General features: G+C 47.2%; 1 protein-coding gene across 1 annotated transcript in view; it reads right to left on the bottom strand.

Annotated features, from left to right (window-relative positions):
- STRADB (STE20 related adaptor beta) overlaps positions 1-21142 on the bottom strand; it is a 55837-nt gene that overhangs the window by 28193 nt on the left and 6502 nt on the right. The window contains exons 2-3 of the mRNA XM_068247361.1: positions 21077-21139; positions 1594-1674 (exon numbers count right to left, since the gene is read on the bottom strand). Coding sequence (XP_068103462.1) covers positions 1594-1674; positions 21077-21088 — 93 coding nt within the window. The 5' untranslated portion in view covers positions 21089-21139. The remainder of the gene's footprint in view (positions 1-1593; positions 1675-21076; positions 21140-21142) is intronic.

The raw sequence follows: 21142 nt of genomic DNA, 5'->3' as shown, positions 1-21142 counted from the left end.
GTAGTCACCAAACCAAATTTTAACAACATATCAAATTATTTGATTTCATCAGCAAAGGGAGTGCATACATTTGCATAAATCAGCATCAATGCAGAATTATTTCCATCTCATTGACCATCTCTATTAGTGACACGGCTACACATCAGGCTTTATTCTTACAGCATAGATGTTATTTAGTATATATGTTACGGCCAGAACCCGAAGTTTGGCCACTTCTAGTTCTGGCCGGCCACTTCGGGTTCTGGCCGGCCAATGCGCGAAGTGGCCGCTGCGCTGCGGCCAATGTTAGAAATGGAATGATTCCTCTGACATTAATGTATCTTCTGGCCGCAGCGCAGCGGCCAAACGTAGAACAACTTAGTTCATTTAATGCAATTCAGCCGGCGGCAATGTAACAATTCAAGCCGCCGGCTTTTTCTCTGCATCTTTCTCTCCTCCCCCCCCCCCCTCCCTCGCTCTCTCCTATGGGCAGCCGGGCGGGGACACGAGTGTCCCCCCGGAGTCGTTCGTCGCGGCAGGGGAATCCTGCCGTTCCTGCAGAGCGGGTGTTGGCAGAAGCGATGTCTGCAGCCTCCCCGCTCTGCTTTCCTGGCGCGACGAACGACTCCCGGGGACACGCGTGTCCCCGCCTGCTGCCCATAAGAGGAGGAGAGAGAGGCAGAGAAAAAGCCGGCGGCTTGAATTGTTACATTGTCGCCCGGCTGAATTGCATTAAATGAACTAAGTTGTTCTACGTTTGGCCGCTGCGCTGCGGCCAGAAGATACATTAATGTCAGAGGAATCATTCCATTTCCAACATTGGCCGCAGCGCAGCGGCCACTTCGCGCATTGGCCGGCCAGAACCCGAAGTGGCCGGCCAGAACTAGGAGTGGCCAAACTTCGGGTTCTGGCCGTAACATATATATGAGATTCCTGTGTACACATCATATATACAGTCACAATCAGATATGTATATCTGACCTTAAAAATACGGGGACTGCTTTATTGAAGCAGCACAAGTAACTAATTTTGATTGGTTTATTTCATTTTTGTGGACTAAGCACAGCTATTACTGTATATATACATTATTTTTAATGACTATTATCTGAGAAATAGAACATTTTATCATATTTTCTATTTTAATTACAGTTACAAATTCATTAGGAGTCGGAGTCGGTGCATTTTTTCCCGACTCAGACTCCAGGCACCCAAAATTGCCCGACTCCACAGCCCTGGTGGTAAGATTGGTCTGTGATCTTTCAGTTTCCAAAGACTATAGTCTGATGTGTGTATGCACCTTTAGGCTAGGTTCACAATGGTCAGTTGTATAATGCACGTGTTATAATGTGTTCAAATGTATGTGAACAGCAATGGAGACTGGACATAGACTTTAATGCAAGGCCTGCATGCAGCGAGTTAGAATAATGCGATCAGTTACAATGAATAACTGTGAACAGCCCCATAGAGTTGTATGGGCAGTAAGTTGACAGGCAGAATTATTCTGCATTGCAACTGACCACAGTGAACCTAGCCTAAGGGTATCTATGTCTGTGGAGCAAAATCACATTATGTTGTTGAACACTAACGATAATTCTTGGAATATCTTTTTCTTACCTTGTATGAATTGAGGCTGCAGGTTGATTCGTTACTCTGGCTTAAAGTTTTCACAGGGGTCCTTCTTATGCAGGAACAGTCCTGTAGTATCAAAAGCATGCTTGAAAACAGATGTACAACATTCTTTACATAGTATCCCCATTATCTACTACGGTCTATCTATCAACTGAAAAGTAACCTGCAAATACAATTTCCCTCATTCTGCTCCTACTAAACACATAATATTGGGAGTGTTTGAGGGCTCAAAATACCTCTGGTGGACACCAACTTAACTTTTCCTTATTTCAAATACTGTGTTATTAGGGTGAGGGTATGGCAGTTGGCTGGGTTGGGAGCACACCATGAGGTCAGTGTTTACTGGTCAGATGTAATAATGCTATAAGTATTAATATTCAAGGTAATGAAAAGCACAAATATGAGTGAGGAAACCTGCAGGTTTTCACCTAACCCTCGGAAATAACACAGCATGGAGCAATGACCATTGCTGCTAGCCAAATACATATTTTCTCAATTGACATTAGTGTTGGGCGAACACCTAGATGTTCGGGTTCGCGAACGTTCGCCGAACATCGCCGCGATGTTCGGGTGTTCGCGCCGAACTCCGAACATAATGGAAGTCAATGGGGACCCGAACTTTCGTGCTTTTTAAAGCTTCCTTACATGCTACATACCCCAAATTTGCAGGGTATGTGCACCTTGGGAGTGGGTACAAGAGGAAAAAAAATATTTGAAAAAGAGCTTATAGTTTTTGAGAAAATTGATTGTAAAGTTTCAAAGGAAAAACTGTCTTTTAAATGTGGAAAATGTCATGTTTCTTTGCACAGGTAACATGCTTTTTGTCGCCATGCAGTCATACATGTAATACAGAGAAGAGGTTCCAGGAAAAGGGACCGGTAACGCTAACCCAGCAGCAGCACACGTGATGGAACAGGAGGAGGAGACGCAGGAGGAGAAGGCCACGCTTTGTGAGACACAACAACCCAGGCCTTGCATAAGGGCAAGAAGCTTGCGGATAGCATGCTTTTTACCGCCATGCAGTCATAAATGTAATAAAGATAAGTGGTTCAATAAACAGGGACCACGCGGCAACGCTAACCCAGCAGCAGCAGACGTGATGGAGCAGGAAGAGGCGCAGGAGGAGAAGGCCACGCTTTGTGAGATACAACAACCCAGGCCTTGCATGAGGACAAGAAGCGTGCGGATAGCATGCTTTTTACCGCCATGCAGTCATAAATGTAATAAAGATAAGAGGTTCCATAAACAGGGACCGTCACCGGCAACGCTAACCCAGCAGCAGCAGCAGCAGACGTGATGGAACAGGAGGAGGCGCAGGAGGAGAAGGCCACGCTTTTTGAGACACAACAACACAGGCCTTGCATGAGGACAAGAAGCGTGCGGATAGCATGCTTTGTACCGCCATGCAGTCATAAATGTAATAAAGATAAGAGGTTCCATAAACAGGGACCGGCAACGCTAACCCAGCAGCAGCAGCAGCAGCAGCACACGTGATGGAACAGGAGGAGGCGCAGGAGGAGAAGGCCACGCTTTTTGAGACACAACAACCCAGGCCTTGCATGAGGACAAGAAGCATGCGGATAGCATGCTTTTTACCGCCATGCAGTCATAAATGTAATAAAGATAAGAGGTTCCATAAACAGGGATCGTCACCGGCAACGCTAACCCAGCAGCAGCAGACGTGATGGAACAGGAGGAGGCGCAGGAGGAGAAGGCCACGCTTTTTGAGACACAACACAGGCCTTGCATGAGGACAAGAAGCGTGCGGATAGCATGCTTTGTACCGCCATGCAGTCATAAATGTAATAAAGATAAGAGGTTCCATAAACAGGGACCGGTAACGCTAAACCATCCCAGATGTTCATTGGTCATGTTACTTGGTTGGGGTCCTGGAGTGTTGCGTAGTCGTTTCCAATCCAGGATTGATTCATTTTAATTTGAGTCAGACGGTCTGCATTTTCTGTGGAGAGGCGGATACGCCGATCTGTGACGATGCCTCCGGCAGCACTGAAACAGCGTTCCGACATAACGCTGGCTGCCGGGCAAGCCAGCACCTCTATTGCGTACATTGCCAGTTCGTGCCAGGTGTCTAGCTTCATGCCCGGTTTCAGGTCCAGCGGTGCCAGCCACAAATCCGTCTGTTCCTTTATTCCCCTCCAAATTTCCTCCCCTGTGTGCTGCTTATCCCCAAGGCAGATCAGCTTCAGCAACGCTTGCTGACGCATGCCAACAGCTGTGCTGCACTGCTTCCACGATCCTACTGCTGCTGGTGCTGGGTTAGCGTTTCCGGGTGAGGTACAGCTTTGAGATGCGTTGGAGGAGAAGGAGTCAGAGAGGTAGGTGCTGCTGTTGTTATCCAGTGGGAGGGACGGCGGTGCAGCTGTTTGCGGCGTGGGCAACACCCGCGCCGTAGCAGGTGAGGAATCGCTGCCAGGCTCCACAAGGTTCAGCCAGTGCGCGGTAAGGGAGATGTATCGACCCTGGCCGAACGCACTCGTCCAGGTGTCAGTGGTGAGGTGAACCTTGCAGGCAACGGCATTCTTCAAGCTTCGGGTTATTTTGCTGACCACGTGCTCATGCAACTCAGGCACTGCAGAGCGCGCAAAGTGGTAGCGGCTGGGAACCACGTAACGTGGGATGGCCACTGACATCATGCCCTTGAAGCTGTTTGTCTCCACCACTCGATATGGCAGCATTTCGCAGGCCAGAAGCTTGGCTATGCTTGCTGTTACTGCCACGGCCCGGGGGTCATTTGCTGGCAATTTCCTCTTGCGCTCAAACATCTCCGAGACAGACAACTGAACCGTAGGGCTGCACACCGAAGGGCTGTTGGTTGTTGTGTTTGATGAACACGGGGAGACCTCAAGAGCACTACTCCGGAAAGTGACAGTGTCAGCGTCGTCTGATGTTTGTGAATGTTGTGAACCACGCAATGGCTGGGCTACTGCTGCTGCTGAGGCGGGTCTGGTGGTGAGTCTGGTGAACCCAAGGGAGGCAGTGTTGCTGGTGGTATCCTGTCCTGCCGCGTTTGCCCACAGAGTGGGATGTTTGGATAGCATGTGGCGGCTCATGCTGGTGGTGGAGAGGTTGTTAATACTTTTCCCCCTGCTCAGGTGGGTCTTGCACACCTTGCAAATCGCCATGGTAACATCCTCAGTGCAGTCTTCAAAGAAAGCCCAGACTTTGGAGCACCTGCCTTGCCTGCGATTTCTGTTTGCGCCTCTTTTGCCTCTCACTTGAACTTCCACGCTTGTGGTGCCTGAAATTGCGCGCCGCCTACCTTGTGGCACAAGGCGAACTCGTGCAGCAGTGGGTTCTTCAACAGACTCATCTGTGCTGCTGCTACGACGGCGATGTTCTCGTTCACAAACAAAATCTGGGTCTATGTCCACATTGTCCATACCCTCCTCTTCCATCTCCTCAAACTCGTCATATGTCATTGTGGGGGGCCGCCGCCGTGGAGTAGAGCTCCCCAGAACAACCTCTGCGCAGCTCACTCCAACGTCGTCTGGGTATCTGGCAGTTGTGTGCGTGGTGTCGCTGCCGGTTGTGTCAGCTTTGTGCCCACTGGATCCTTGTAACTGGCTGAGGACTCGGACCTCGTGCGTGATGTGCTGGTGCTGCTTAACCCACTGCTGGACGCTTGAGAGGTCATCCATTTATCTGGTCCTGTTCTTTTGGATCTGTGAGGGTGGTTGTCCTGGACAACATGGGCGGTATTGAGTGGGTTTTCTTGGGTGCTCCCCTGTGGCCTGTACGTGAACCGTCAGGGGAAACACCTCTTCCCTTGCCCCTCCCTCTTTCACCGGATTTCTTCCTCATTTCACTTATCCTTAAAGTACACGCTGACTGGCAGCAGTACAGTGGCAGTACAGAAATGCTATACAGTGGTGGGTGAGCGGTGTACCACTATTGCCAGCAGCGACACAGAGCACAATGCTATACAGTGGCGGGTGAGCGGTGTACTACTGTTCCCAGCAGATACAGAGTGGCAGTAAACACAATGCTATATAGTGTGGCTGAGCCGTGTACACAGAGTGGCAGTAAACACAATGCTATATAGTCTGCTATATAGTCACCCCGAACGGGGTGATGTTCTGCAGAACGCGAACAGTGGCGAACACTGTTTGCCCAACACTACTGGGAAGTGGGAACGCAGATTTTAGTACCTAAACACACGATACAACATGTTTTCCGGGGTCGGACTCTGAGGCACATACAGATGGTCCCGATCATCATCCTCATCATACAACTCTTCTCCTGAGTCTGACCCACCCACCACCTCTGCCACCCCAACATCCCCAGACACAGACCCCTCATCGTCCTCAACATTAACTTGGGATGCTGGCCTGAGCCAGACCTCCTCCTCCACATCAGGCCCCATCATCTCCTCAATGGCAGCCCTCATTAATCGCTCTGGCGACGGACCGATGGACACAACGTTCTCCTCCGGGGAGGGCTGCTGCTGACCACTGGCTGCTGGGGTGGATGTTATAGCTTGCGTGGGGCGTTGGCTGTTGCTGTTGTTGGGAGTGCTGCTCACAGCGGAGGTCTCTGAGGAACTCATGGTGAGCTCATATAGTGGTTGGCGGTGAGTGGAGTATTACTGATCCCAGCAATATACACACTGACTGGCAGAGTACGCAATGCTATATAGTCTGGCTGAGTGGTGTACACAGAGTGGCAGTACACACAATGCTATATAGTCTGGCTGAGCGGTGTACACAGAGTGGCAGTACACACAATGCTATATAGTCTGGCTGAGCGGTGTACACAGAGTGGCAGTAAACAATGCTATATAGTGTGGCTGAGCCGTGTACACAGAGTGGCAGTAAACACAATGCTATATAGTCTGGCTGAGCGGTGTACACAGAGTGGCAGTACACACAATGCTATATAGTCTGGCTGAGCGGTGTACACAGAGTGGCAGTAAACAATGCTATATAGTGTGGCTGAGCCGTGTACACAGAGTGGCAGTAAACAATGCTATATAGTCTGGCTGAGCGGTGTACACAGAGTGGAAGTACACACAATGCTATATAGTCTGGCTGAGCAGTGTACACAGAGTGGCAGTACACACAATGCTATATAGTGTGGCTGAGCGGTGTACACAGAGTGGCAGTAAACAATGCTATATAGTGTGGCTGAGCCGTGTACACAGAGTGGCAGTAAACAATGCTATATAGTCTGGCTGAGCGGTGTACACAGAGTGGCAGTAAACAATGCTATATAGTCTGGCTGAGCGGTGTACACAGAGTGGCAGTACACACAATGCTATATAGTCTGGCTGAGCGGTGTACACAGAGTGGCAGTAAACAATGCTATATAGTGTGGCTGAGCGGTGTACACAGAGTGGCAGTAAACACAATGCTATATAGTCTGGCTGAGCGGTGTACACAGAGTGGCAGTACACACAATGCTATATAGTCTGGCTGAGCGGTGTACACAGAGTGGCAGTACACACAATGCTATATAGTCTGGCTGAGCCGTGTACACAGAGTGGCAGTACACACAATGCTATATAGTCTGGCTGAGCCGTGTACACAGAGTGGCAGTACACACAATGCTATATAGTCTGGCTGAGCCGTGTACACAGAGTGGCAGTAAACACAATGCTATATAGTCTGGCTGAGCGGTGTACAGAGTGGCAGTAAACACAATGCTATATATAGCGTGGCTGAGCGAGGTACACAGTGGCAGTACACACAATGCTATATAGTCTGGCTGAGCGGTGTACACAGAGTGGCAGTAAACAATGCTATATATAGTGTGGCTGAGCGAGGTACACAGTGGCAGTAAACAATGCTATATATAGTGTGGCTGAGCGAGCGGTGTACTACTGTTCCCAGCAGCGACACACAACGAATGGGGGGACCCTGGCTAGCATGGCTGGAGCGCGAACTACCCTGCCTGCCTACCCAAAGCTAAACCCACAGAGAAATGGCGGAGATATGACGTGGTTCGGGTATTTATTTACCCGAACCACGTGACCGTTCGGCCAATCAGAGCGCGTTCGGGTCCGAACCACGTGACCCGTTTGGCCAATCACAGCGCTAGCCGAACGTTCAGGGAACTTTCGGCCATGCGCTCTTAGTTCGGCCATGCGGCCGAACGGTTTGGCCGAGCACCATCAGGTGTTCGGCCGAACTCGAACATCACCCGAACAGGGTGATGTTCTGCAGAACCCGAACAGTGGCGAACACTGTTCGCCCAACACTAATTGACATCAACCACTGTACAACAATTAAAGCAGTATAAAACACTGACATAATATTCAATAATAATTCAGTGCTAAGCGAGCACCCACTGAGTGGAAATCTGATGTGCTTTGACCTGCAGTGCCTCTGCACAAGTAGACACGTCAACCGACTTATTCTCCAATCAAGTCAGCACCATTGATAGTAAAAATAGCTTTTTATTGTTTAAAATAGCAAGATCATCATCCCCTCAACCCCTGCTGAGGGGATGATGATCTTGCCATTTTAAACAATAAAGAGCTATTTTTACTATTGATGGTGCTGACTTGATTGGAGAATAATATTCAATAATAACATGTTTTCCTACTTTTATATGCCATACGGTTATCATATTTGCTTTTGGGCATAAGTATTATTCATTTGGAAATTATACGTTCCCAAAGTATACTTTTTTTTCTCTGAAAGCTGACTTAGCATTTTATTCATAACTTCTTTATTCATCTTCTCACGAAAGCAGAAATGCTTTCTGATGCTTTCTGATTGTCTCACTGTCTTCAGGAGAGTTTGCAGTGTCAGAGAAGTGTTTGTTTCTCACTTGATACAATTCACCACTTTACCCCCACAGGTGCGGATATCTCCCCCCCTTTTTCCACCCTGTCAAGACCAGGGACGGAGATATCCGCACCTCCCGCCGCTACCCCCGCTCCTGCTCGCTCGTGCGTGCGCTCCCGCGTGCCGCCGGCCGCTCTCCCGGAAATCAATGAACGGGAAAAAACTTTCCCGTTTGTTGATCTAAGCCCCCCCGCAATGATCGGCTGCCTCTATTAGAAGCAGCGCGATCATTGTGGGGAAAAAAAAAAAAAAGTTTCCCAGCTTCATTGCTTTTCCTGTAAGCATCCTTCCGACGCTTACAGGTCGCATGAGCAAAAAGTTACTGTGGCCAAATAGTAAAACTACACCCCAAAGCATTTTTCATATATAAATACATTAGTTTTACACTATAAATTAACTCATTACCTTCCACACTTCTTAAATATTTATGTCAAGAGGGTATAACACTGTTACTTTATAAACTATGGGCTTGTAATTAGGGATGGACGCAAAACTGAAAAAAAAAATGCACCTTTATTTCAAAATAAAATAATGGCGCCAAACATTGTGATAGGGACATAATTTAACCACTTCAGGATCACAGTTGTTTTCGCCTTCAGGACCAGAGCAATTTCATTCGCCAATAACTTTATTGCTACTTATCACACTGACATGATCTATATATTTTTTGCAGGACAAACTGTAATGTTGTGGTGATTGGTGCATACACTTCAGAGTTTTCTGATTATTAGTGATCCGCAGTATCACTAGTAATACAGATATATTTGATTATATGGTGATCTGCGGCATCACCAATAATACAAATATTTATGCGTACTCTGGAAAACACAAGGAACAGATAACTTGTGGAAAACCCACCACACTGACGTTAACTCAGAGGGAAGGTGACCTCTGGAAGGAAGGGCAGTGTGTGCGATTCTGCGACTAGGATAAGAACGCAGAATTGCGTTCCTCAACAGTAATGATATGCTGAGGAGTTACTGAGTTCCCCGCAAAAAGAACTCAGCAAAGTAAACCCTTTAGTGGAAACCCACTAAAGGGGGCGAAGTCAAACGGAAAACGGTTCGGTATCAGAACTGGCAGAGAAGTACCGAATCGTCAGACAGAAATCAAGATCAGAGGTCAAGCCAAGGTCAGCAACGGGAAATCAGATGAGCAGAGGTACAGAATCGAGAAACACAAGGGAAGTCAGAAGCCAAGCCAATAGTCGGTAACGGTACGGGCTGGCGAGGTACAAAATCAGGAGACAAGAGAATAATGAGGTAACAGGCAAAAGGTCATACACAATATACAATGCAATTAGTACTTTAGGCTATCAACAGAATCTTGCTAAGTGTGGATCCCCAGCTCCAGCTGGTTCTAGCACACTTTGGGATCTGACTAGGGTCTGAGTGCTAACACACAAGTATTCGCTGACTGCAGACAACTTGCAACTGACAGAATGCCTGCTTTTATACTGTGCTGGACTCAAACAGCCCGCCCAGCCATTCAACCAATCACAACGTGGCTCAAGGACCTTGCAGCACAGCTCAAGGACCTTGCTGAGGTCAGCTGACCAGCTGGTCAGCTGACTCTCTTTCTAAGAGTATAAAAGGCTCTACTGCACACGCGCGCGGCCCCTACGGGGTCCAGACTGTCATGAGAGGTGTCTCGGCGAGCAGCATGCCATGAGGCCTGTGAAGGTGTTCCAGGAGTGCAGCCTCGACGTGGAGTACGCCGAGAGGTCTGCGACTGAACGGTGGATCGTGCTACCGCTGCGGACGTGGACGTTTCTCCGCGTTCCGCATGCGACCATGCGGGCGGTTGCGCTGCTGATGCGGACGCGAACAAACGTCCGCGTTCAGCCTGCTGCTGCCTCATTACAGTACCCCCCCTTTCAGGCATGACCTCCGGGCGTGCCTCACCCGGTTTCCCAGGATACAACTCATGAAATCTCCTCCTTTTCTCCTCAGCATGAAGATCTCGAAGGGGAACCCATGACCTCTCCTCTGGCCCGTACCCCTTCCAGTGCACCAGATACTGGAGCTTGTTGCGTGAAAAACGGGAATCTAAAATGTCCTGGACTTCATATTCCAATTCCCCATCCACTACCACAGGAGCAGGGGGAGTAGAATCTACCCTTACCGCAGGCTTCAATAAAGAAACATGATAAGTCCTGCCACATCTCATATTAGTTGGTAATTTTACCCTGTAGGTGACCTCATTGATCCTACTCTCTATAGGAAAAGGCCCGATAAAGCGAGGACCTAATTTTGCTGATGGTTGCCTGAGAGGAATGTGTCTAGTAGAGACCCAAACATAATCTCCTGGAATAAAGTTCCACTCAGTGGAACGTTTTCTATCAGCAAATTTCTTTTGAACAGAAAAAGCTTTGTCCAAATTATCTCTGACCTTCCCCCAGATCTCTCTGAAAGTCCCCTGCCATTCCTGGAGAGCTGGAAGAGGTGACTCCTTGACTGGAAGTGACGTAAACTTGGGACACTTCCCATTGACAATCTGAAAGGGAGAATAACCAGAGGATGCGTTTTTCAGGTTATTGTGGGCAAATTCGGCAAATGGAAGGAATCTTGTCCAGAGATGTTGTGCATCTGCTATGTAACATCTAAGAAATTGCTCCATGGACTGATTGATCCTCTCCGTCTGCCCATTAGTCTGGGGATGGTAACCTGAAGAAAATGATAAAGAAATCCCCAGATCCTTACAAAAGGCCCTCCAGAATTTTGACACAAATTGTACCCCCCTATCAGATACAATATCCACCGGAATTCCATGTAACTTAAAGATGTTATTAATAAACAAATCTGCCAATTTTTGGGCAGATGGAAACCCAGACAGAGCAACGAAATGTGCCATTTTACTAAATCTGTCCGTAACAACCCAGATGACAGTGTTACCTTCAGATTCAGGCAGCTCACCCACAAAATCCATGGAAATGTGAGACCATGGAACCTGTGGAGAAGGCAGGGGCTGAAGAGAGCCTGCTGGAGCCTTCCTGGAGGACTTACTCCTGGCACAGACAGAGCAGGACTTAACAAATTCCTCACAATCAGACATGTAAGAAGGCCACCAGACTGCCCTATTCAAGAGTTCCTGGGTTCTGGCAATACCTGGATGTCCCACATTCTTATGTTCATGAAACATCTGGAGCACCCGTTCCCGAAAACGAATAGGGACGTACAGAAGTCCCTCAGGTTTTCCATTGGGAACATTGGACTGGCATGCAATAAGCGATTTTGACAAGTCTTCGGAGATCTCCGTGGCTGCCAGAAAATACCTTTCAGGTAGAATATTGACAGGGGTGGCTGGTAGGGCAGATTCAGATTCAAAACACCTGGATAAGGCGTCAGCCTTAACATTCTTATCCCCAGGCTTATAGGTTATGATAAAATCAAACCGGGAAAAAAAAAGTGCCCATCTCGCCTGCCTGGGTGTTAATCTTTTGGCCTTCTCAATGTATTCAAGGTTCTTATGGTCAGTATAAACAGTAAAGGGAAATTCTGCCCCCTCCAACCAATGACGCCACTCCTCTAGAGCTAACTTAACAGCCAACAATTCCCGGTTCCCCACATCATAATTCCTCTCTGCCGGTGCAAACTTTCTTGAAAAAAATGCACAAGGGTGAACCTTATTATCGGGTCCAAAAGCTTGCGAGAGGACTGCCCCAACCCCAACCTCCGATGCATCTACCTCTACTATGAAGGGGCGGGTGACGTCAACATGACGCAATATGGGGGCGGAACAAAAAGATCTTTTTAATGATTGAAAGGCCTCAATGGCTTCTGGTGACCAGTTAGTCGCATCAGCGCCTTTCTTGGTCAACTGGGTCATGGGGGCGACAACTGAAGAGTACCCCTTAATAAACCGCCTATAATAGTTAGCAAAGCCTAAAAATCTCTGCAGGGCTTTGAGGCCTGAAGGTTGCGGCCAATCCAAAACTGCTGAGACTTTGCTTGGATCCATTGCCAGTCCAGAGGTGGAAATGATATACCCTAAAAATGCCACCTCTTTCACCTCGAAGAGGCATTTCTCCAGTTTAGCATATAACTGGTTCTCCCTAAGCTTCTGTAACACAAATTTTACATGCTGCCTGTGTTCCTGTAAATTTTTTGAAAAAATTAGAATATCATCCAGATAGACCACTGTGAACTTGCCAGACACATCTCTGAAAATATCATTTACAAACTCCTGAAAGACAGCTGGGGCATTGCACAATCCAAAGGGCATAACTAAATACTCATAGTGACCGTCAGGAGTGTTAAATGCGGTCTTCCACTCGTCGCCCTCTCTAATCCGAATAAGATTGTACGCCCCCCTCAAGTCTAATTTTGAAAAAACACAGGCCTCAGTAATCTGAGTAAACAGGTCATCAATGAGTGGAAGAGGGTATCGATTTTTTATGGTGATTTTGTTTAGCTGCCTGTAGTCTATGCAGGGGCGAAGACCACCATCCTTCTTTTTAACAAAAAAGAAACCTGCACCCGCAGGAGACTTGGAGGCGCGGATAAATCCCTTCTCCAAGTTCTCCTTGATGTAATCTTTCATTGCAACCTTTTCAGGGCTGGAGAGGTTGTACAAACGACCCCTAGGAGGCAGTGTACCCGGTCTCAATTCAATGGGGCAGTCATAGGGTCTATGTGGAGGCAACCTGTCAGCAGATCGAGGACAAAATACATCGGAAAAATCAGTGTACTGAGATGGGACCCCCTGGACCTGGACCTCTGAAGCACACACAGAAATAGATTTCAGACAATTCTCCTGACAATAGGGGGACCAGGCAGATAATTGACCCTCTTTCCAGTCTATTTGAGGGGAATGCTTCTTCAACCATGGTAGCCCCAGTATGACGGATGAGGTGGCCATCTTTAGAACATAGAACTGGATGACCTCAGTGTGCAATACTCCAACCTGAAGTGTGAGCGGCGGAGTTTGACAAAGAGGTGTCTTGTTCTGTAAAGGAGAGTCATCGATTGCTGTAACATAGATGTGTCTTTGTATGGGAAGAATGGGAATGTTAAAGTTTAAAGCAAGGTCTCTGTCAATGAAGTTGGCAGCTGACCCAGAGTCAACAAATGCAGAGGTAAGGAAGTCACTGTTCTCCCAATGAAGAGAACAGGGCAGCAAGATTTTATTCTGACATGGAGGTAGAACTGGCTCGCTTAGGGTGGTACCTCCAACCATCCCTAAGCGGACAAGTTTTCCGCCTTCTTACTGCAGTTCTGCACTCGATGACCCCTTTCCCCACAATATAGACACAGACCCTCCTTCCTTCTCCTAGCTTTCTCAGCGACTGAGAGTCGTCCGTGCCCCAACTGCATTGGCTCCTCCTCTGGAACCTCAGGGGAACCAACAGTAGAGGGCGCTCTAACTAGCACAGATGACCTGCCCTTTTTATGATAACGAATGCGTCTATCGATTTTAACCGATAAGGCAATAGCTGCATCTACGTCTTTGGGCTCAGGGTGGCTTATCATGACATCAATAATAGACTCAGAGAGACCGGTCATGTATGTGTCTAGAAGAGTGAACTGATCCCACCTCGCTGAGACCGCCCACCTTCTAAACTCGGCAGCGTACTCCTCAACCATACGATTGCCTTGCTTTAGGCTTCGGAGTTTACGCTCGGCAGTGCCGGCTAAATCAGGATCCTCATATATGATGGCCATGTTCTTGAAAAACTCGGACACAGAAGATAAGGCAGTGTGACCCTCAGGTAAGCTGAAAGCCCATGTCTGAGAATCCCCTTGTAACAAAGTTTTAATTAAAGTTACTCTCTGTACCTCAGAACCAGATGACATGGGCCTCATCTGAAAATAGGCTAAACAACGATTTTTGAAATTACTGAAGTCGGACCGAGAACCAGAAAATCTTTCAGGAAGAGCCATCTTAGGCTCGCTACTGGCTGGGGAGGGTAGAATATTAAGTGGTGCCGGTAGTTTCTGAAAGGCCTCAGTCAGCTGGTTGATCTGGACCTGCTGAGCAGCAACGGTGTTTCTAAGCTCATCGACTGCTGCAGTTAAAGTCTGCAACTGCTCGGCAACTCCCTCCATGTTACTTTTACTGGTCTGCAGTACTGTAATATTGTAGTGATTGGTGCATACACTTCAGAGTTTTCTGATTATTAGTGATCCGCAGTATCACTAGTAATACAGATATATTTGATTATATGGTGATCTGCGGCATCACCAATAATACAAATATTTATGCGTACTCTGGAAAACACAAGGAACAGATAACTTGTGGAAAACCCACCACACTGACGTTAACTCAGAGGGAAGGTGACCTCTGGAAGGAAGGGCAGTGTGTGCGATTCTGCGACTAGGATAAGAACGCAGAATTGCGTTCCTCAACAGTAATGATATGCTGAGGAGTTACTGAGTTCCCCGCAAGAAGAACTCAGCAAAGTAAACCCTTTAGTGGAAACCCACTAAAGGGGGCGAAGTCAAACGGAAAACTGTTCGGTATCAGAACTGGCAGAGAAGTACCGAATCGTCAGACAGAAATCAAGATCAGAGGTCAAGCCAAGGTCAGCAACGGGAAATCAGATGAGCAGAGGTACAGAATCGAGAAACACAAGGGAAGTCAGAAGCCAAGCCAATAGTCGGTAACGGTACGGGCTGGCGAGGTACAAAATCAGGAGACAAGAGAATAATGAGGTAACAGGCAAAAGGTCATACACAATATACAATGCAATTAGTACTTTAGGCTATCAACAGAATCTTGCTAAGTGTGGATCCCCAGCTCCAGCTGGTTCTAGCACACTTTGGGATCTGACTAGGGTCTGAGTGCTAACACACAAGTATTCGCTGACTGCAGACAACTTGCAACTGACAGAATGCCTGCTTTTATACTGTGCTGGACTCAAACAGCCCGCCCAGCCATTCAACCAATCACAACGTGGCTCAAGGACCTTGCAGCACAGCTCAAGGACCTTGCTGAGGTCAGCTGACCAGCTGGTCAGCTGACTCTCTTTCTAAGAGTATAAAAGGCTCTACTGCACACGCGCGCGGCCCCTACGGGGTCCAGACTGTCATGAGAGGTGTCTCGGCGAGCAGCATGCCATGAGGCCTGTGAAGGTGTTCCAGGAGTGCAGCCTCGACGTGGAGTACGCCGAGAGGTCTGCGACTGAACGGTGGATCGTGCTACCGCTGCGGACGTGGACGTTTCTCCGCGTTCCGCATGCGACCATGCGGGCGGTTGCGCTGCTGATGCGGACGCGAACAAACGTCCGCGTTCAGCCTGCTGCTGCCTCATTACACAAACTAGGCTTTCTCTGGGCAGTACTTTTTGCTAACCATTATTTTATTTATATGTATTTTGTAAGGAAGAAGTAGAAAAAAATGAAAACAAAAATCACCATTCTCAGCTTTCAGCCATTGTAGTTTAAAAATAAAATGTGCTATTGATGATGAAACAGACACACATTTTGCTCATTTGTCCCGGTTATTACAACGTTTAAATTGTGTCCCTAGTACAAAGTATGGCGATAATATTTTATTTGGAAATAAAGGTGTCTATTTTTTCGTTTAGTGTTTTTTATATTATAATAATTATTCCAAGACTTTAATTACAAAATCCACAGTAATGACATACATATTAACAGATTCCCTAAGGTAACTATATATATATATATATATATATATATATATATATATATATATATATATATATATATATATATATATATTTTTATTTTTTTTTTTTTTTTTTTTAATGGTGTATTTTTTTAATTATTTTTTTTTACAAGTGTTTTATTTTGGTAACTATGGGGTAGGGAGGAAGAAGTTAAAAATATATAAAAAAAAAACTAATTACCCTATGGGTTAGTGTATTAGACTGTTTTTGGATGTATTTTTACTTTTTGGCCACAAGATGGCGGTATCGAATTCTTTGTTCCATAAAATGTTTACATTTGGTTTCTGGGGGGGGGGGGGGGGGGGATATTTGATAATCAACACTGAGTCATCGCAGACTCAGTGATCGGGGATGGAAGCATTTCCCGATCACGGAGGGACAGGACAGCGGCGATTGCGGACGGGAGACGTGCGGCGATCGTGGCGGTGACGGTAAACAAACATACTGCAGGGGCATAGATAAGCGTCTGCAGAATCCGGAAGTGGTTAAATGGTTTTATAACCGGGACAAATGGGCAAATACATTTCATGGGTTTTAACCTGCTGAGCGGTCTGGACGAGCTCAGCTCGTCCAACACCGCCAGAGGCTGCCGCTCAGGCCCTGCTGGGCCGATTTGCACGAAATAAAAAGCAGCACACGCAGCCGGCACTTTGCCAGCCGCGTGTGCTGCCTGATCGCCGCTGCAGCGCGGCGATCCGCCGCGTGCAGCGGCGAAAGAGGGTCCCCCCAGCCGCCCGAGCCCAGCGTAGCCGGAACAAACAGTTCCGGCCAGCGCTAAGGGCTGGATCGGAGGCGGCTGACGTCAAGACGTCGGCTGACGTCCATGACGTCACTCCGCTCGTCGCCATGGCGACGAGGGAAGCGAAACACGGAGGGCCGCTCATTGCGGCCTTCCGTGTTATCTCTTGCCGCCGGAGGCGATCGGAAGATCGCCTCCGGAGCGCCCTCTAGTGGGCTTTCATGCAGCCAACTTTCAGTTGGCTGCATGAAATAGTTTTTTTTTTATTTAAAAAAAACCCTCCCGCAGCCACCCTGGCGATTTAATCAGAACGCCAGGGTGGTTAATAACAGTAGCATGCATTATTTAAAAACTATAATGGCCAAAAACTGAAAAATAATTTTTTCCTATTTTCCCATTAAAACACATTTAGAATAAAATAATTCTTGGCATAATGTCCCACCTAAAGAAAGCCTAATTGGTAGCGAAAAAAACAAGATATAGTTCATTTCATTGTGATAAGTAATGATAAAGTTATAGACGAATGAATGGAAGGAGCGCTGAAAGGTGAAAATTGCTCTGATGTTTCAGGGGTAAAACCCCTCAGTTGTGAAGTGCTAAAGCGGATCCGAGATGAAAAACTAACTATGACAAGTACTGTATATACTCGCGTATAAGCCTAATTTTTCAGCACAAAAAAATGTGCTGAAAAGTTACCCCCTCGGCTTATATGCGAGTCAGTAGAGCAGAACGGATGGTGGAGCAGATCTTGTTACTGGTAGAGGAGCGCAAGGATCGTGCACTAGTGATCCTGCTCTTGCCAGCTGGCTCCCTGCTGTGTCTGTGCTTCCCCATCCCCTGCAACATGGTGTGCAGAGTGCGCTTCTCAAGACTACCTGTGGGACACAGGTAGTCTTGTGGAGCGGAGCATGCAAGCAATGTATCAGTGGTACAATGATTGAGTGTTTTTCTTGTGTGGCAATCACTGTCTCATATCTATGACACCATCTAGTGACATCTTGAGACACAACTGTACCATTCATGTGGCACATCCGCCAATGAGGAGAAGAAATTACTTGCACTGGGGGCACATCTGCATACAGTGGAGGGGGCTTATACACTAGCCAACCACTTTTTCCTGCTTTCTGAGGGAAAAGTGGGTACCTCGGCTTATACGCGAGTCGGCTTATATGCGAGTGTAACTTGTCTATATATCTTATCTAAAGTTTAGATAGTTTGCACAGCATATCTAGCTGCAAACAGCTTCAAAAGTTTATGATTAATAAATGATTCAATTATTCCTGTGATACAATGAGGGCAGCCATGTTCTGTTTGTCACATTGTCACAGGCTGAGGGCTGGAGATGCATTTAGTTTGTCTGTTTGTAAATTCAGTCCCCTCTCCTCCTCTGAAATCAATGGCTAGTAACCTCCTCTTCCTCTTGCCCAGACTGACCTCCCATAAGCCCTTGCTACAGTGCCAAGGCACAAAAGGAGCTGTGGGCGAGGCTTGGCTAGTTTATAGGGAATTAGAGTATTAAAACAAAACAAAAAAAGTATTTGGCTTGAGGAATGCCCTATAAACAGTATGAAAGGAACACAATTATGCAATGAGTAAAAGTTTATCTCAGATCAACTTTAAACCCAAGATAACATTATCTCTAGTTCGGATTGTCCAGCTTTCCCTGCAGTGGAGCTTCTAGCTCCTGTGTTTAACCCTTTGAATGCTGTTCTAGTAAAAAAAAAAAATGCTGGTTGTATAGAATATGCTGTAAATCTATTAGAGCAAAGAAGAAATGCTGGGTTTCATTCTGCTTTAACCCTCTGGGCGATACAATTACATCGCCCAGGAGGGGGCGCAGCACTTTAAATTTTTTTTTTATTTTTTTTTAAATCATGTAGCTAGCCTAGCGCTAGCTACATGATAGCCGCTGTGCAGCGGCATCCCCCCACCCCCTCCGATCGCCTCCGGTGATCAGCACAAGCAGGAGATTCCATTCAAAACGGGATCTCCTGCTTGGCTTCCCCCGTCGCAACGGCGACTCTCGCGATGACGTCACCGACTGATTGGCCAGGCTGCACAAGGGGTCTGGGGGAAGGGGGGGCTGCGCGGTACGGCGGGTAGCGGCGGCGATCGGAAGTTACAACAACAAAAAATGCGTACATCAAACACTGTGAGATATATATGGGTGGGTATGGTCCAAATCAAACAAAAACAGCTCAGACTCAGACTTTAAGAAAATAAACAAAAAATGCGTGCAACAAAAAAAATTATGCAAATCGGCCCACCAGGGCCTGAGAAATCCTCCTGCGCGACATACCCCGAGCTCAGCTCGGGATTATCGCCCAGGAGGTTAAAGAGAAACTGTAACAAAAAAAAAAAGTTCCCCTGGGGGGTACTCACCTCGGGAGAGGAAAGCCTCAGGGTCCCAATGAGGCTTACCCCTCCCCTGTAGCTGCAGGCAGTCCAGCGCTGGCTCCCCCAAAGTGTTCCGGAATCCTCCCTCAACAAGCCTGAGAAGCGCTGATTTATTTACCTTTCCTGGCTCCAGCAGGAGCGCTGTTGCGGCTCTCCGCACGGAGATCTCTGTCGGGTCCGCTGTACTGTGCAGGCGCAGGAGACTTGCGTCTGCGCAGAAGTGCGGCCCAACAGTGATCTGCCTATCTCCGAGCGGAGAGCCGATACTGCGCCTGCACTGGAGCCGGGAAGGTAAATATTTACATCCCCGCTGTTCGGGGAGCTTTATCTCCGCCATCGTGGGACCGAGGAGGACGGGGAAAGCCTCAATAGGATCCGGAGGCTTTCCCCATCCGAGGGGAGTACCCCCAGGGGAGGTTTTTCGTTACAGGTTTTCTTTAAGGGGCTGGCTCACCTATGGAGACTCCAATCCCAAGGGGCTCCACACTGCTCCCACTAGGTGGCAGGTGGGATCACATGGACAGGTCAAAACTGCTAAAAATCAACTGGGGACCTCATTATCAACAGGAAGATATTATCATGCATACAAGAGACAATTCATAATTAGCAAAACAATGAACTAGTGACCAGTCTCATCCCTAAAGGTGGCCATACACTTATAGATTTGCAGCAGATTCGACCACCAGATGCCTGTCAGGTTTAATCTGACAGGAATCTATTTGATGTGTGCCACACACTAGGAACAGGTTTCCAATAGATTTCAGAATGAAATCTATTGGAAATCTATCTAAATGCATTATTGGACCATTAGATCCAATGCAACTCTATGGGCCATCGATCTGCTGGCAGCAGCAGATCGACCTAGATCTTCCATCCTGTCAGATAGATCAAATCCATTGAAATCGATAGAAATCGGCCACAAATCGATAGATTTGAAAGAATCCATCGCTAAAATCGACCAGTGTATGGGCCCCTTAACTCATAAATGTGCAAGTCTGAGTTAAAGGGGTATAAAGGAATACCTTGCAAGACTCCCTTCACTGTTCTGAAGTGATGTATTAACGAATCCAAGATTGCACATGTGAAATTAACTACAGTTAAATATCTTATGGTTATTTTGCAATTACTATTAGGCCTCGTTCACACTACACCGCACAAACAGAGATGCAAAAGGACCTTATGTTAAACATAGGACCGTTCACGTTTTATGTACCAGTGAATCCTTGGATCCTTTCCAGTGCTTGATGCGAACAGAACTCAAACTTTCAAACTGCGCCACAATCTCCTGGTGCTGAATTGACTATATTCTATGGAGGGCATCCTCTCCAGATGAAGTGTGAATGTCACCGGAGCAGCACATCTTGATGCACTGTCTGCTCAGCTGTTCAGCTTTCACACGTCGTGCGATCCGCTGAGCGGATCGTTTAGAAACAGTCTTATCAGTCTGCCTGACAGACTGTACACACGCACTACCGTCTGCAGAATGCCCACCCATTATGATCATAATGAAAGATTGAGGAAGTGTATGGGCACCTTAAAGGTGTGTACATGAACAACGGATCACCTTTAAGGTGCCCATACACTTCCTCAATCTTTCATTATGATCAAATCTGTATAGATCGATGTCACAATCATACTTCCAGATGGTTACGGATGGTAAATCGGTTTCCAGATGTAATCTACTGAAAATCTATGTGAAGCGTATCGATTGCCCAACAGGAAGCGAGTGTTACTTCCTGCTTAGCTGGATGCCAGACGGGGATTACTGTTTACTAACGTGGTAATCCCCGAAAGCCTGTTTTTGACGGTGCGGAAACCCCACCGCCAATCTGCAGTGTGAAGCTGGCCTCAGTGTAGGCCAATATGAAAACAAATGAATGTTTCATCTTACCAGACAAGACATCGAGACATCAAGTTATTTAGCGGCAGATCTTTCATGAGTCCACCCAGGCTCCTG

The sequence above is a fragment of the Hyperolius riggenbachi genome, chromosome 7 (assembly GCF_040937935.1).
Source record: "Hyperolius riggenbachi isolate aHypRig1 chromosome 7, aHypRig1.pri, whole genome shotgun sequence".
Lineage (NCBI taxonomy): Eukaryota > Metazoa > Chordata > Amphibia > Anura > Hyperoliidae > Hyperolius > Hyperolius riggenbachi.
Note: the sequence above shows the minus strand (reverse complement) of the source record. Positions and strands in the feature narration are given on the sequence as shown.